This window comes from Tachysurus vachellii, chromosome 15, assembly GCF_030014155.1.
Source record: "Tachysurus vachellii isolate PV-2020 chromosome 15, HZAU_Pvac_v1, whole genome shotgun sequence".
NCBI lineage: Eukaryota > Metazoa > Chordata > Actinopteri > Siluriformes > Bagridae > Tachysurus > Tachysurus vachellii.
In genome coordinates, this window is record NC_083474.1 from 10673265 (window position 1) to 10692170 (window position 18906).

The 18906-nt window shown below is 37.5% G+C and overlaps 1 protein-coding gene across 1 annotated transcript in view; it reads right to left on the reverse strand.

The window, feature by feature from the left end:
• The window catches only part of dph1 (diphthamide biosynthesis 1), a 90258-nt gene that overhangs the window by 15372 nt on the left and 55980 nt on the right, over nt 1-18906 (reverse strand). Inside the window, exons 4-6 of the mRNA XM_060887958.1 lie at nt 13924-14045; nt 6921-7075; nt 3336-3457 (exon numbers count right to left, since the gene is read on the reverse strand). Of these exons, the coding sequence (XP_060743941.1) occupies nt 3336-3457; nt 6921-7075; nt 13924-14045 (399 nt within the window). The remainder of the gene's footprint in view (nt 1-3335; nt 3458-6920; nt 7076-13923; nt 14046-18906) is intronic.

The window sequence follows — 18906 nt, forward strand, 5'->3', positions numbered from 1 at the left end:
CAGGTTGTTGAATTAGAGTTTGCGTCTCTGTTTTGTAGATTTCACGTCACAGTTTAAAGCGAGATGGTGGATTGTGTGTGGTGTTGTTCAGGTAACACACTATATATCCATGTGTGTGCTGAAAGGAAGGGAAGACCTGTGAAAAGCACTTCTCATTCCCCTGTGCCTCAATACAAGAATATTCTCACAACACACACATGTTCAAACTTTCATAGATTTCTTTTTAAATCACCTTTCAATCTACACATTCTCACCCTACAAGACTTTGCTATGACTGTGCTATGAGACCTGTTAAAAATGGTCCAGACACTCAGACCTTAAAAGTCTGACTTCACAGCATATTCAGGAAATTTCAATTAGCACTGCATTAAATCTGCATTTTTGTGTAAAGCTTGTGAATTTCCAACCTCTAACTAGGGGACCAAAAAAGCAACCCCAAAATAACAAATAACAAAAAAACCCAAAGAAAATGCCAGTTTAAAGTAGACTCCTTAATCCCAGAGTCCGGCAAGTGACATCTAATCAGTGCAGATGCTCACAGCATGAATGATGACCCATTTTATAGCTTAAATGCACAGAGTTAAAAAAAAAAATGCTGAGTTCTAAGTTGGGAAGTTCAACACAGCATTAAGCTTGGATGCCATAAGATATTAGTCTCAAAGTAAAAATGATGTTTTCATGCAAGGCACTTGGCATTGCTGAACATTCTAGGATACGAAGTTGTTAATATTAAACATGTTTAATATTTACAACTTTAAATAGCATCCATGATAGGACTGTGAATACATGCCCTACTTCTACTTGGAGCCTTTTTGCACCTTCTGCTTCTATGGATAGTCCCACATGGTTACCCAAAAGATTTGCACTTCACAAATACAGTTCATGGTTAAGTCTTTCCCTGATTACAGTTAATATTCTCACCTTCATAATGTAGATTAATACCTCAGAACTGCTTCTCTAATCATAAATTCTCTTATTCAAAATATGCTTGTACTGAACATCCTGAACACTTAATAATGTTTGATTTAACTTTTCTACATCTGCACATGCTATTGATTTATATTCCCACTATTTGGTTTTATGTACACCAGTATCCTTAAATACGGTTCCTTTAAAGTTATGTTGTCTCAGAGTTTTTCCTTGCGATTATGCCTCTAGTGTGCTCATTAGGTGAAAAGAAAATCTACATCCAGACTACTGTAAAGCCGCTTTGTGGCAAATAACTAAATCCAATTGAATAAAGTGTTAGGACTGGAAGATCATGGGATAATCTGGGAGGATTATAAGGAGCATAAGACCATCTTAAAATCATAGCAAACAAATTGGCTTTAATATTGGCCCAATTAACTTCTAGTCATGGTCCATTTAATGGATACTAGTTGATTTATTTATCTTATATAACATAAGTGCAGTTCCTACTACCCTACAGACAAGAAACCTAATGCCACATCATCACATTCTGAACGACTGAGGGTATTTATTAGAAGAAGAGAAAATAACTTCCACACGCTGAGCCTTTAGGTATTTCTAAGTCTGCGGGCAAGTAACAAGGCTTAACTAGAGTAGACAAAAACTAAACTTGTGGATTACAACTAGAGAAATCAGCAGGAGGCAGCAGCATACTGATCATCAAAAGATGCTAATAACTAGGTACTGATGATAGTTATGAAATTTTAATTTTCAGCAAGAGAATCTGCTCAGAGCCATGCCACCACGGCCTACACACTCTCTACAACCCACACACACTCACATATACTCACACGTCCACATCCACACATGAGCTCATGCAAATTAACCCACCTGCATACTGCAATAGAAAAAACAAACAAACAAACAAACATAAACTCTTATGCATGCACACACAAACCCAAACATGCAACCTTTTTTCCCCAAACATGTAGGCAATATAGGCAACCAGGTATGTTTGATGTGGTACGAAATTCCCTATGCAGTGAGCTCAGGAAATCCCATGTAACGGAATGGGTTCCTGTACCCACAATGCAGTTTGCTGACTGCAGAAAACAAAGAGTAAGCAACTGTTTGCTTATTTTATACATTAGTGGCCTTATGAGTTTGAATCCTAGGCTGTAGATCCAGAAGCGTTTTAGTTTCTGCTTTAGGAGTTGTTCAGTTTCTGGGAACTAAAACCCACTGAGATGGAGCTTGTGTTACAGAACATCAAACACAAGCTTGGAAGTATGACTAAATCATTTATCTGTAATGACCGGTGAAGTAGAATGTTTCTGTAAAGCTTTTGTTTTTATACAGGTGGCAAGTCAGAAACGTGGGTGTGAATTGTATAAGCTTCTAGTGGCATGCTGCAAGTGGCAAAAAAAAAAAGGCTGGAACGGTGAAATTGTGCTTCTCGTACACTCAGATGGTTTAAAAAGCTGTTAAAATCATAAAATCACAACAAAGCCAAAACAATACAGAATACAGAACAAAGCCAAAACAATACACAATAACCCAAGCACTACTGGGTTCAGTGTATGGGTGTGCTTTGGCTGCAAGGAGAAGTGTCAGGATGACTGCACAGTGCTTTAGATATCTTACATTTATTGCCAAAACTCATTTATAGGTTCATTAAAGCCTGAAACCTTTAGCAATGGGTCTTTTATTGTATGTTCTTCAGCTGTGACTGTGTTAGTCATGAAGGCAAATGTAATGGCACTCAGATCTGCTGTAGGCAGTGTGAGGTAGCTGGTGGTAGTTAAAGCCACCGGCAGACAAAGAGAGAGATGGTGATTTGTCAAAAGAACAGACTCTTAGGCATATAGAAAGGTAACAACTGGATGAATTTTCCATATTCAATTTTCCCAAGATATGTACACACAATAATATGCAATTTGTCATTTAGAAAATTCAAAGCTCTTTAGTTCTTCCGTGAAACACACAGAGAGGCACATGTGTGTTAATAAGAGCAGAAACACAAGTATGCCCTTCTGTATCTGCGCTCTCTTCTCTGAGAGGAAAGTGAATAGCATACTTGATGCCACTGGTCACAGAAAAGTGATTTATACAGTTTGTGTGAGACAGAGACTCACCAGGCGTATGTGTGTCGATGGTTCATGGTGATGTGTGAGAGATATAGAAGAATACAAGTCCATACTTCATATGTACCTCTATCATCTATACTCATACCTGCCCCAGCTCTTTCAGTGTACAGTATTTCCTTTAACTGTGTTTTCAAGTGCTTCACAGACATTGACTGATGCGCTTTTCATTAAAACTGATGTATGGCCTCCAGCCTTGCTTTGCTTCCACACACACAGACACACAAACAGCCTCACACACACATGCTGCAAGAAGGAGAAATGAAGAGATTATGTTCTCACATGATGGCATTGACGTGCTTATCAAGGTGAGGGGAGGTGCAGCCCAGGATCTCTCCCGGAGACAGCGGCCGACATTGAGGCACAAGAACCTCGTAATCCGGCCTCAGCTCTGCACTGACCGCCTGTGGGAACAGAGACAGACATATTGCTGTTGTTGGGAAGATGAAGAGGTATAGAGAGAGAAAGAGAAAGAGCGAGAGAGAGAGAAAGAAGAGTGTGACCCTAGATACCCTTTCCTGCACTTCAAGTAAAGATGAACGAGACGAGCAACATTCCAAATTAACAGCAGAGCAGCAAAGGCACGTCGGAGACAGAAATCATTTGGAGGCTTTAAACCAAGCAGCTCAGACAGAATAAAACAAATTTATGGCTAACCCACTGTGGCCACCCGGAGCACCATACAAATGCCTAGACAGCAACTGTGGCACAAAGACAACACAGGCATTACAAACACCAACATAGCAACAACCACAACTGCGTAAGACAACACTGTCCCAGAGAATTCAGAGCTGCCAATTAAAAAAAAAAAACACAAACAGAAAGGCACAGTGAGAGTGTATACTACTATTACTAACCCACACCACAATTACCAGCACTACTACTGCCCCACACAATAATTACCAGCACTACTACTGCCCCACACCATAATTACCAGTACTGCTACTGCCCACACCATAATTACCAGCACTACTACTTCCCTACACCATAATTACCAGCACTGCTACTGCCCACACCATAATTACCAGTACTGCTACTGCCCCACACTACAATTAACAGCACTACTACTGCCCCACACCACAATTAACAGCACTACTACTGCCCCACACCATAATTACCAGCACCGCTACTACTACTACCACCAGCAGCAGCACTACTTCTGCCCCACACAACAGTTACCAGAATAATAATAATAATAAATAATAATAACACAAATAAATTTAAAACAATTAATAAAATATTTAAATAGCTGCTCATATATAAATCTCCCTACTGTATGCCAGCTGATGCAGCACTATGTCAACATAAATAGTAACTGCATTACTAAACATTTGTCTCAATTACTATACCTCTTGCAGTAGATTAACACAAACCAGTAAAACTGTGATGTGTAACAGCTACAGACTGCCTGGGTTTGATCTGCTAATAACATCAACACCATGATTAATCAAGTGAAAAGTTAACTGATGCCCTGAATCCTGAGTCATTATGTTCACAGAACACATCCGTGCAGTGGAGTATTAGTGTGTTCTCGTCCATATTGCAGTCTTCACCTCCAATACTGCAATAATAAAGAACACTGTGTGCAGTCCTAAAGCCAGCCAGCCTTACAACTCAAGTTGACAAACTATTGTACAGAAGGAATAATAAAAAGACTGATATAAAGAAATAAAGTAGAAGCAGAGAGATAAAAAAATAAAGCAGGCAATAAGAATGGACTAACTAATAAAAGGCAGTAAAATGATACAAGGGAGCCTAATTAAATGCAATATTGAATAACAATATTGAGCCTAGACCCACTGAGCCCTTTCTGAATAAATATAAAGCTCAACAGTGAGCTATGATTCATTTTTCTGTTAGATTTTTTTGAAGTCGATTTTTCCCCCAATTTAGTTTAGGTGAGTCTTCTGCTACTAATCTAGGAGAGTGAAACAAGCTTCCTCCATGACACAGGGATACTTTCTCACTTGTTAATCCAAGGATTTATACCCTAATTTGACATTTTGAGTGACCCCAAGCCTTTACCATTCTACTGTAATATTTAAATGTTATGATGTTACTAACATGGGAAATAATCAGGAGATGTGTTCAAAGGGTACACGGTCATATCAAGCTTGAGACAATACGTAAAGAAGTAAAACATAACAAGGAAAATAATCCCCACTGGTGTGGGACAATGAAGACAGGCTTATACTTGATGCTTAACTCTTCATGCATGTGCAGAAGCAGTGACCGTGTGAGCGGGATTATTAACACACCCACCTACGTATGTTATGTACGTCTGGAATGCAATGTTCAGCTCTGATTATTTTTTAAAACTTTCCACTGTTGTCTTGAATGTTGTTATGATCCCTTTTTTAAAATCAGTTCAAACCTTACATTCAAAAATCCTTACTGATCTACAAAATTCAGATGCCACACAAAAAAGACCTTACGGTAGGTTTGAAGGTGACATGAGAGTTGAAGAAAATAGAAACACTATCCATTGGGATACGGTGGCTTGGTGGTGAGGTGAGCATGTTTCCCTCACACCTCCAGGGTTGGGGTTTGATTCTCACTACTGCCACGTATGTGTCTAGTTTATGTTTTCCCTGTGCCTTGGAGGTTTAGTCCGGGTACTTCAGTTTCCTCCACCAGTCCTAAGACATGTATTGTAAGCTGTCTGGCATCTCTAAATAGTCTGTAGTGTGAGAGTGTGTATGTGTGTGTGTGTGTGTGTGTGTGTGTGTGTGTGTGCAATTGTGCCCTGTGTTAGACAGGCATCCTGTACAGTGTGTACCCTGCCTTGTGCCCTGGGTCTCCTGGGACAGACTGCAGATTCCATGCGACCCAGAAGAATAAGTGATGTAGAGAATGAATGGATGGGTGGATGGATGGGTGGATGAATGGATGGGTGAATGGATGGGTGAATGGATGGGTGAATGGATGGGTGGATGGATGGGTGGATGAATGGATGGGTGGATGAATGGATGGGTGGATGAAACACTAGTCACAACGGCTAGTGTCAGTACTCAATAAGAAAGTCTGGGAAATACATACACATTTGACTTAGAAAGCAGAGGTAGGTTATCTGAGAAATTTGTCTTTGTTTACTATTAAACTCCAAAGCTAGTACATCATATCAGGACAGCGAAAAGACTAAAATAACATGCACACTCTTCATTTAAATGAGGCTTGTTTAAATGTGACTTCCTGCAACATTTAAAGACGTTAGCACAAACAAAATCAGTTTCATAGTATCATCGATATTTCTATTTTCCTCTATAGATTTTAGAAAATAAATGAATTCACCAGAGTTCTTTCATTACCCAGTGACCTATTGTGTAATTGTCAGCACTGCACTGGGACTTACTGTGCCAATTGTCCTCTTTTAATGATTATAGTATGGAAATTTAAGTTTATTAATTACTTTACTGTTGCTCACTTTTTGTACATGTGCACTTTATGTAGTCCTGTGAATGTCTTATTTAGTTCTGTGTGGTCTTATGTACTTCTGTGTTGTTTCCTAGTGCACTATGGACCTGGAGGAATGTTGTTTTATTTCACTGTGTAATGTACCAGATGTATATATTTAAACTGACAACCAAACCACTCGCCTAAACTGACTCTCCTAGACTGTGTCGAAATCAGAAAACGATTTGTTTGGTTCTTTTGATATTGGGGATTACATACTGCAAATTATCTACTTAAAAAGACATACAGAATGAAAACACAGGCCTAAAAACTTCGTAACAAATCAGTTCAGAAATATAACTCTATATCCTGAGCTCATCATATTTTTCAGTTCTATAAATGTCTGCCAACCAACTAGTGTTACACAGCATGTTTGTTTGTCACAACTAAGAAAGTTGTGAGAGCAAAGGTCACCTGTAGTGCTGCCACAAACTGGATGGTGCTGACGAGAGCGAGGGAGTGTCCTGGGGGGAAATTGAACCGGAGTGTGTCCAGGAAGTGAGCTGTGTCCATCTGGATGTCCACAAACACATAGAGCATCTTGATCCCTGCCGTGGCATCTATGGGAACTGTAAACACACACACACACAAATACACACACATGACACATGGATACTTTCTCACTTATTAATCCAGGGATTTATACCCTAATTTGACATTTTGAGTGACCTCAAGCCTTTACCATTCTACTGTAATATTTAAATGTTATGATGTTACTAACATCTGTGTAACCTATAAGGTCACGTTCTAGTGGGAAATAATCAGGAGATGTGTTCAAAGGGTACACAGTCATATCAAGCTTGAGACAATACGTAAAGAAGTATAACTCTGCATGCATGCGCAGAAGCAGTGACTGTGTGAGCGGGATTATTAACACACCTAGTCTGCTTCCTACTGCTTCTAGTCTAGTCTGGAAGATTACAGTATATATATATATATATATATATATATATATATATATATATATATATATATATATATATACGATTAGGGATTTCATGCACAGAAATGCATGACCTCAATGTCAATTCAAACCTTACATTGAAAAATCTTTACTATTTCCAAAAATATTCTCTCTCTCTCTCTCTCTCTCTCTCTCTCTCTCACACACACACACACACACACACACACACACACACACAGAGTTAGACAGACAGACAGACAGACAGGGAGAGAGAAAGAGAGAGATTTTAACTCAACACATCTAATCTACACAATTTACTCTCATTGTTGTAAAAACCTCAGACCCTCATAGTTTGCACATGGCCCTACATAAGACTCTGTTTAAAGCTGGCTGACATATAAGTCACACACAATATATAAGTTACACAAATTATTCAGACCTGGGAGAGACAGAGACAGAAATAGAGAAGGTGAGAAGAGTGAGCCATGCATACATTCCTCTTACATTATCATTAAGTGCTGATGATCATAATTATATCAGCTCCTACTGAATTCACTCAGGAGTCCCATACCATGGCCATTTTGTTGCTATTAGAAAAACACAGGCGGTTTTTCAAATATGCTGGCAATAAAACTAGTGTGGGAGGAGAGAACAAGATAATGACCCGTGATGGGGGAAAAAAAGGAAAGTAAAAATATAAAAGAGATGGATGAGAAAGCAGAGAGACTCTTGACAAAGAGGTTGAAAATGGATGAATATGAAGAACCTAAGAAAGTGTCGTGTGAGAAATAGGGAAAATCACGTGACTGTTAAGGTGTGCCGTTATAGTTAAAACAAATCATTGATGGCAGGGGCATGGATGGAGGATGCCATCATCACCCCCAAGTTGATTATTTTCCAATAAAATAAGTCCTTTCATACTACAGAATTATACCAATAATTACATTTTTCTTTATTAAATAAGAACATGCCATACTTTTTATTCATTTTTGTGACATTTAATGTTATTTACTACATGATTCTCTGTGTAAGTATAGAAATGATAATGCAATAATCTGTGATTTTTCCCTGAAGCCAGGACTACTATCAGAGCTGTCATGAAAATTTATCAGTATGGTCTGACCAATCAGAATCAAGCATTTGTCAGCATCGTGGCATAAGGCAGAAAATAGCAGAGGTGATAAAATGAAGTTAGAGATATTAAAAAAGCTACTGTGGAGAACGAATGAGGTAGAAATTGGGAGAAAAAAGAGAGAAAGAGAGGAGATGATAAATATTTGAATGTACGTTATAAAGCAAAATCAGAATGTTCATTTAGACACAGGCCTGGGACAAATTTTGAACCTTTGACTGACAGTAAACTTAACTTTTTAAAGTGACCTGGAAATCAAATGAAACTGAAAAGAAGTAAAAAGGAGAAGAAAAACATGAGGCTTAAGCACAACTGACTCGTGCTTTTAGGTAATTAGGACCGCAGTCCAGAGGCTCTTTTTCAGCACAATTGCAGTCTCTGTCAACAAGCACCATGAATCTTCTCTCCCTCTATTCCTTCTCTCCTTCACTATTCTCTCTCTCTCTCTCTCTCTCTCTCTCTCTCCCTCCCTCCCTCCCTCCCTCCCTCCCTCCCATAATGTTACTGCTACCGCAGGCATGAGTGAGAGGCCTTATGAAGTCAGCGAAAATGAAGGATGACAGGATGAGATGGAAAAAGCAGTATGTGAGAAAGACAGCGAGAGGTCGGGGGTCTCATTCAGGCCAAATGGATTTTAACGTGCTACTGGTGTTTGACAGGGTTATATTTGATGCTCATCATGCTTCATTTCCAAGGCATCTTATTGCATGGAGGCTGTCAGACTGATAAATCATACGGCATGCGTTTTACACACACACACACGCACACATACACACACTCAAAGAGTAAAATCATAAGGGCAAAATCATATCTCAAAGACACACACTCACATTAAATTAGCATGGAAAGTATGTTTTAATTGGATATACATCCAAATGAAGCATACCATATATTTTACACACACACACGCACAGAAACTTGGCACAAAACAAGGTCAGCATATACCTACTTATACAGGAAACATTTACTAACTGAAAAAAGAAAACTGTACTAAACCTTACAGGCTTGCAATGTCAAATTTTTTCAAGTAATTTTTTTTTAAAAATAATAGTATTCAAATATTAACAAGCATATCATTATATTACCACAGACTTTGTATATATTCTATGTTGTATCTGTATATTATATCTTGTGCCTGCAATTTATATTAACTTGCATTTTCAGTTAAACAAGGATCCATGGAGAAACATGTCATCTTTAACCAGCAGTAGTTAGGGTGAATGCTCAAAAAGGTAATTTCAGTGAATCTGAGCTGGCTTGAGCATCATCAAAATTGAGTTATAAGGGTGTAAAAGCCTTAGAGAGGTCTAAGAAGGCTGGCCAGACTTGACAGGAAATCTACAGTAATTGAAATAATCACCCTTTATAACCCAGATGAGAAAAAAAGCCCCTCAGAATGCACATCACATTGAAACGGGGCAGATGGGCTATAACTCCAACACCACACCATTCCTGTAGTTAGAAAAACATCACCTGGTCTAATGAATCTTGGTTTCTGCTGCAACTTAAAGATTATAGAGTCAGAATTTGGCCGGATTATATGGACCCTTGTGTGGGGAATGTTTTTATTTCGCCACATACTGTGTGCCTTAATAGAAATTGAGCACTCTTTTAATGCCATAGAGTATTGTTGCTGAACGCACACATCCCTTTATGACCACAATCTTATTATAGCTACTTTCAGCTTGATGTGCCAGGTCACAAAGCACAAATCGTCTTAAACTGGCTCCATGAACATGACAATGAGTTCAGTGTACTTCAGCGGCCTCCCCAGTCACTGGATCTGAATCAAACAGAGCACTTTTGGGATGTGGTAGAATGGGAGAATCTTGAATCATGAATATGTAGCTAACAAATCCTCGGCAATTATGTGAAGCAATCATGTCAGCATGAACCAGAATCTTAAAGCAATGTTTCCAACATCTTGTGGAAACGGCTATAAAGAATAGAGTCGATTCTGAGAGCAAAGGAATCCTATGCAGCATTAGTATAGTGTTCCTATCATAGCCACTGACTGGATAGAATCACTTCATAGGGTTGTGTATAGAACCATGTAGCCAGACCTTCGGACTGACGGCAAAAGTACATAAACTACATAGCAGCATTTATTGACCAAGGACCACCCCAAAGGGCATCTGACTGACAGGCAAATCAACCAATCACGGTTCGTTTTGTTCAGTATCATGATCAGCGGTGTGAAAATGTAAAGTCGATGTCCATAAAAAACAGACCGATGTGCAACTCTAACTCATTCATTTAAGAAAGCCATACAAACGAGTCTATACTGTGAACTTCATCATATGTAAAATCCTGCATTTTTTCTTGAATTTCCTCTGGGATCAATAAAGTATATATCTAGCTGATCCTCAGAAGCGCTAACTGTCACAGTTGTAAACACGGCGGCTTCCTTTTTCCATGAGGAAATAGAGCATCAGAGCAGCTTACTTTCCAGGTGGACCATTAAAAATATAAGATGCACTTGTCTCCCAGAAATCCTGTCGAATACAACCATGATGAATAAGAGACTCCTGAAGTGTTAGCAATTTTGTGTTCCATAGGCATCAGATGTTCAGCCATTGGGTTGTGGGCATGGCGTCTGTGTCTGAGAGTAGCTGTAACATAAGCTATAGCATAATGACATGGTAATGCACTATATATTCAATAGAACAAGACCCAGTCTAAAAAAAAGAACAGTTCTAACAAGTTCACGTTAGAAATCAGCTATATATACAACTTGAAATTAATAATAACCTAATTACAAAATGTAAGCAGCCAGCTAACCAATTACTTGAAACCTATTTAATCTGTGTTCTTACATCAACCAGGACATCATAGCCAGTGTACAAGCGACGAAAAGAGCACTGTAAGTCCTGGCTTGTCATTGGTCAGCACAGTATGGATGAAGCAGCAGAAATGCAACACTTCTTGTGCAAGACAACTTCATAACTCTTGATAACATTTGCTTTTGCATGTAAATATTATCAACATCTAAAGAAGAGATAAATTGGTTTTGACCACCCTAACCAAAATAAATGCTCTGTTTTCAAACGATGGAAGGAAACTGAAAGTTTTCAAAGCAGTAAGAGATCAAAGTAAAGAAAAGCAACGTCACTATAATATGATGTTTTATACAGATATATAGGATAAACAGTATAACATAATTTCAATCAAGATGCATAGATTTGCTTTATAACAATGGCATCCTGAATTGAATCTGAACCAAATTGTTGCGGTTCCTAGACATTTTTTGCCTCTAGTTGTTATGCCAATGAAGTGCTATCAATTTTGAATATTTTACCTCAAATAATTTATTAAATATTAAGCTTATGTTAAAGTTCATTTTGTCTGTCTACAACAAAATCAGGATCAGACACAATGTTAGATAATTAGCTAATAATCCATCTGTGTGTGCGTGTGTATAGAGCGTGCTGATCCTGGGCTTTGAGCAACAGGTGTTGCATTAATATTCTGCTGGTGAGTGTTGATATTTAGGAAAGGAGGGATTGTTCTAGAGATATATTGGCAGTATTGATTTAGCATTTCCTTCCTACTGTATGTGGACCAGCAGACTGGCGGCGGGAGGCATGGGCCCAGGCTCCTCCAGGCAGGCGCTTTCCAAAGGACAAGCTTAATGCACGTCCTCCATTGATCCGTTAGGTTAATGTGCAGCAGGGGCCTTAGAAAGGTCCGCTATCCCTCATGTGCTGCACGCTGAATGGATTCCTCACTGAGCTATTGAAGACAGCTTTGCTTAGCACTTACACAACTAAATCTATGACGCTCACACTTCTTGACACACTGATTCCTGTGGCTGGCTACAGCTTGAGAGCATTGGGGTAATCTCTAGACTCCTTAGAGGTGCTGTAGCCCCACCCAGCCCCTAACCCCGACTGTCACTCAGCTCTCTGATAAAACAAAATCTGTATACAAAATAGACATGAGTGAATGAGCAAAAAATGATATCACCCTACTTGTCTCTGAATTTAACTAATACACCACCCACTGATGTGTATTAGCAATGTCAGAGCACATTTCACTGGCTGAAAACTATTAAAAATTTCCATAATAATTATGGGCCTGATAGGAAAACCTTTTCTTGATGTTTGATATAGGGAAGGGAACCGAAACGGATGCATGTCATTTATTAATGCAATTTAATGCAAGGCATCCTTTATTGATAGAAATATAAAAACATGTCTTTCACAAAAATTGAGTTAGCAACATTCAATTATTCTTCTTTGGCTGAATGTCTATTGGGTATTTATTTGGGATTTGAACTTACTGTGCACTGCAAAACTTGGTGAGTAATAATTCTTAGTAATTACTTAGCAAATGCATCAGAAAAAGGCAGCTGGGGCAAATAAAAAATTCTTTTTTATTTATGGATTGTTAATTAAATTTAAATGAAATTAATAAATAGGAGTTGCTTTAAGACAATCAATGTATTGTGTCTCAGTGGATTGCAATTATCACTTTTGGGAATAAAGAGAAATTAAAAATTATTTCTGGTTTTTATTTATTTTAGGATTTTCCTAGGCTGTCAAACATACTGTATATGTCAATATTTAGACATGCTACTGCTATGCTGCTATATTAAACAATATTTAAACCATTTAATAAACAATATTTAAAAAATGTCTTAGTTTTTAGTCAGGATTATATAACTATTGATAATTTGCCATTTTTCTGGAAAGAGTTTGATGAGAATTTATCAGAATATTGACATTATAATCGACAGAACACTCAGCTGCAGCACTACTGCTAAAATTTGTCCTGTCTTTTATCAATATAAAAGTGAACGTCTATCAAAGTCTAATGAACATTCAAATGTATTCCACTATTCATGGTGGGTAGCACCAACAAATCATCAGTTCAGCAGAGTTTACAGTTTATTAACGATTAATCTATGATGTATTTGAAATAGAACTTTGCAGCACAAGTTATTTTTAAAAGATTAACAAGGCAATGATTTGTTAACTATAACTTGTGACCTAGCCTTAATTTTAATTGTCCACCTGATGTTATTTTCTCGATCTTGATTATATAAAGAATGTTACAGCATAAAATTTCTTTTGAGGAACTATTTCACTTTTTTTCCCACAAGGCTAAAGTAAAAAAACTAGGTATAATTTTTTAAACTGAAATGTTGAAAGGAATGAAAGGAATATTACTGGGTAAAGATTTCATTTTCAATCCATTTTAACATGAATTCTTTTTACAAAGCGCATATTAAATAAATTCCCAAAACTTGTTTCAAAAGTTTCCTACTTAACGCTTCACTTTCAAAATGTAAACTTTCACAAAAAGTTTAGGTTTTAAGTCTATTGAAATGATTCTATACAAAAGAAGTGGAATACAAAGTTAAGTTCTGTGGGACTCACTCAGACAGCTGTGTCCGTAGTGAACCATGAAGTCGGCGCCGAGAGCGCGGGCAGTGAAATCGTCTACACAGCAGGCTCCGTACGTCACATCACCCATAACCAGTGTATCAGCTCCTGTAAACCTGGAACACAGTCAGACCAGTCAAACAAACAATATATCTGTACTGAAGTCCTAGTGTATACAACTCCTATTATATGTATATATATACTGCATTGAAACAGCAAGGCTATTCAGTTGCTTTGACGATATATTAACGACCTTTGTGTTTGAGATGAAAAAATGAACATGAGATGATAGATCAGAATTTCAGCCTTCATTTCCTGCTATATTCACCCGGATATGTTAAACAACTTAGTACAAGGCACCTTTGGTGGCAGACCAATATATTTTTAGTATTTGACTACATAAAGTAAATAAAGTTTAATATTTTGTTGCACATCCCTTTTTTCAAGTAACTGCATGAAGCTGGCTACCAAGTGACATCACAAACTGTTTTACTTCTGTGAAGCTTTTCCAGGTTTGGGAAACTTTTTCACAGCTTTTTTCAGTTGTTTGTTTAGCTTAGTTTTGTTAAGGTCCGGTGATTATCAGGTGAAGACTGTAAGGGATTTTGACTGGAAAAGTTATTGGTTGAGCTTAAATGTACATTTATGGCATCAGAAACACCAAGTTTCTCTTTTTTTTATTTTTTATTTTACAACTGAGCAGTTAAGGGATAAGGAGCCCAGCAGTGGCAGCCTGGTGATCCTGGGACTGGAACTCATAACCATTTAATCAGTAGAACATCTTAATCATGTTCTGAGTCATTGTCTTGCTGCATGAAGAAGTTCCTCCTAATTAGTCCGGATTCATTTCTCTGTAAATTGCCAGACAGAATGTTTCTATAGACTTCTGAATTCTTTCTGCTGCTACCATCATAAGTTACATCATCAATGAAGAATAGTGAGTCTGCTACAGAAACCCAAGCCATGACTTGGATCATAAGCAGATCCTTCCTTCCTCAACACTTTGTCCTTTCCATCACTTAGGCAGAGGTTCTTGGTTATAAAACATTTGTAGCTGATCTCTGTTCTTCTTTGTGAATTGAAATCTTCTGATTCTTTCTGTGTATGTGTGGCTCAAAGTCTTCTTCAAATAGTTGATCGTAATAGCTTGACCCCTGCCCCTGTGGAGGCTATTAGTGATGTCACTGACTGTTGTTTCCTTTCTTTTCCAGAACATTCTGACTGATAACTTGTTAAAAGTTATCAGTGGACCAGCTCTTTGTGGACCATGGCTTCAGCAGTCCAAGATGAAACCAAGATGCTGTGAAGAAAATCCTACAGAAACAGCTTATGGTGTGGTTAATCAGAATAACTAAAAATCTGTTGGGTGACCTGAACTGGGCTGTGCAGAATATACCCTTAAAATCTGTTGGATGTAGAATGGTTTTCAAGAAAGAGAGGAAAATCTTGTTAAGATATTCTGATAGACTCTTATCCAAAGTATTCATTTAAGGGTATAAATACTTAGGTTATTTACTAATATTTACTAATATTAATTATAACACAACTATGTGTTTTTTTTCCAGTTCTATTTTTCCCTAAAAAGTTTTCGTTTTGACATGATGTACCTTGGTTTCATTACATCACAAAAAAAAAAAAATTAACAGTAGTGTATGAACTTATATGCGTTTTATATATATAAACTATACTTCACTAAAACAGACTCACTATAGTAAATAATTCACTGACACTATGTGTGTATTTTCTGCCTTTTTCAATTCATAGTTTCATCTGTGATTCTGGTGAAATGGCACTGAACTGGTTCTTTACATCAGAGCGTGAATGTTTAAAAAAGAACAAGACAGATGCTTATTAATAGTTAATACACTCAATCCACGATAATATCTTTAAATATTTATTTTAATATTAAATATTAAAAATATTTTTTAAGGATTACATTATCCTTAAATGATCTGTTTTAAAATAAGCTTCATAGCTCCAGTACAAAAAAAAAAAATCTGGTTTATAGTTTGCAAGATGTGACTTTGAGAAACATAAGAAATTTAGAAAGACCTGAACAATCACAGTTTTTCAATGTTTGACCAATGTGTGGTCAATCACAATCAAGGCAGCATAATATGTAATAGGTGAAAGTGAACAAGGGTGGAAAAATCACTATCAAGGGTACCAAAGACAAACAGACTACGTGTCTGGGATAGTAATTTTTTTATCCACAGCTGTTTTGTTTGGTCCTGAAATTAGTGGGTACAAACATTTGTTTTCTCCAGTCCAATAAAATAAAAAAATCGAATCCGTTTGCCGTTCATAAAAAATATTTGATTTACTGTATATTTGGATACATACTGTAATACTCCAGGTTGTTCATGTACTTCATGGGTGTGACATTTGTTCCTGAATCCTGTTGCAAGCAAAAATGCACAATATCAGCAGATACTTTCTAATCAATGTGATGTGAGAAGAAATAACCACAGCTTATAGTCAAAAAATTTAGATTATTACTTGTTACATTATCTTCTACTTCTTAGCCTAGTTACTTTCGTTTCTGGATGACCAAAACATGAGCCATGATGAGAACCTTAGAACGTAATCTTACTGGTGGTTTTGGTAAACATTCCACTTAGATGAGGCTGTAACCTCTTTTGCTTTGGGCTTCTCTAAGGAAAAATGATCATACCAATGCGAATAGTCCCTCACAAAGAATTAATATAAATTAATGTAACTTTATATAACTTGTTAAATTACTTCAAATTGTTTAGTCAAGTATAAAGTGTAATTTCAATCGTGTATTAAAATAATAATAATAAAAAAAAAAAAAAAAAATAAAGTATATTAAGAAAGTAAAGCAATGAATATTATGTTTTGTTATGCTTAATAAGTACTAATACAATCACAATAACAATACCAGAGTTGGAAAGGAAGAGGAACAGCATGAGTAGGCCTATAAATTCTATTTTTCAACAGCGCTGTGATTAAATACATATGTTTGATGAGAGCATGTGCAGAATCAATCTTCTGTCAGTCTCCAGCCTCTTTGTACATCAATCCCTACTGGTTAATGTGGAGGACAGGGACACATATGGACAATTCAGTTCAGAGACTGATGTTTCCAAAATGCTTCGCTATAGCATGACACGCTTTTTTTTTCAACCTTTAGGTAAAAAGTCCTTTTCAGTAGCATGAACCTGATAAAAGGAAACCATGTCCGATCATGTGTTAGGAGAAACTTGATCAAATGTGCTTGCAAATTTAATAAGATATGCTTGTCTAAAACAGCTATGTCAGCTAACAGGCACCATCAAAACCCTATCACAAGACCAATCAATTAGGGATTACGGACCGTAAACCAGTTTGACCTTGAGGGTCTTGTTGCCCCAGGGAGGTGACTTACGTACCGGTAGGTCAGGCCCTGTGAATATGTTTGAAGAGCCAACGATCTGTTTTTGTTTGCCTCTGTGGGGGTCGTTAAATGTTAGCGCTTTATATTGAGTGCCTCACCGCTGCCGTCCTTCCTCTGAGCACAATTAAAATGCAGGATAAACATGAGACTGGAGAGCACATAAATAATGACAGAGCGAGAAAGGAAAAGGAGGCTTCGGTACGTGCCGCTGGGCATAGGAATCCAGACACATTTAGGACAGGTATTATTAATAGAACAGACACACACACACGCACACACACGCACACACACACACACTTGTACAGACTGAAAGAAAAGAAACCCCTGAACATAGGTAGCAAGTCTCTTTTCTGGTCAGACTGTTCGTCCTGCTTTCATCCTGCTCCTCTGAGCTCAGCTTTACACTCACGGTGTGTGTGTACCTCACTCTTTCTCTGTCTACACAAAGCTCTTTCTTCTTCAGGGTACTGTAACACACACTGACAGAAACACACCTGTCTTTTCACTGTCTGGCTGGTGATACCTGCACCACACTGTCTCTATGCATCTAGTCCCTCATTGAGTGTGCTCCATTTTTTCCTCGCTATCCTCCCACCTTTATGTCTACCTTGTGTGAAACTTTTCCCTGTTCTCTCTGAGTTACATTACTTACCTATATTCCCTCTCTCTCTTCCTCTGTCCAATATTGCGTGTGAGTATTCATTTCCCTCCACCGTTCTGCCTCTAGTAGTTGTTTTCACATGAAGGACATGCTGGGCCCGATGAGGCTTGTAAAGCAGAAGGAGATGGCTGAACAGAGCTCATCAGATAAATAAATATTTACCTTGTTAGATTTGATTTCGCTTATCCTGTCTCTCACCAAGGTGTCACCATTTTTTTTTTTGGCTCCCACAAAAGTTTGTGAACGAAATGTACGTTTAGCCTCAAAAGCAGGGTAATCTCTCCTCAGTGACTAAAAGAGGGGATTTCTATTGATGCTGTCCAGTGAAATGCAGTGAAGTGGAGTAGTGCTGTTGCTTGTTTTTTAACACTATATGCCCACTAGGCTTGTGTGATATTTCTTTTCTGGCTTACAAAAATTATGATTTACGATTTATTGCTATTGTCCATTTAGAGACAGGAAGTAAGCCACTTCTACAGTAGTCTGTACAATAGTGTATTCATAATAACAGACGAACAGTCAGGAACTGCTTGTTGGTTAAACTTAGCTGGAGGGTCAATTTTGGGTGATTCCTCAGTAATTCAAAAATAGTCAATTTTAACATTAATGGTTAATAGTAAAATTATTCTTCAAAATCCTTTTACAAATCCAAGTTCACATGACTAAAATTTTTACTGTTGATCTGCTGCTCAGTGTTTTAAAGCATCTGAAACAAAAAATGTTGAATTACAGTAGTTTCTAATTATAATCACTATTAAGGTTATTACTTGTAAAGTGTTAAATTTGACATTTTATTCTCAAAATGTTGTTTTTTTTTTTTTATAGGAGCCGTTAAGAACATTTTCAGTTGAAGCTTTTTGGTGTCATGCCTTGTTGTCATATAATATAATAATATAATGCATTTTGCTTATATATATAT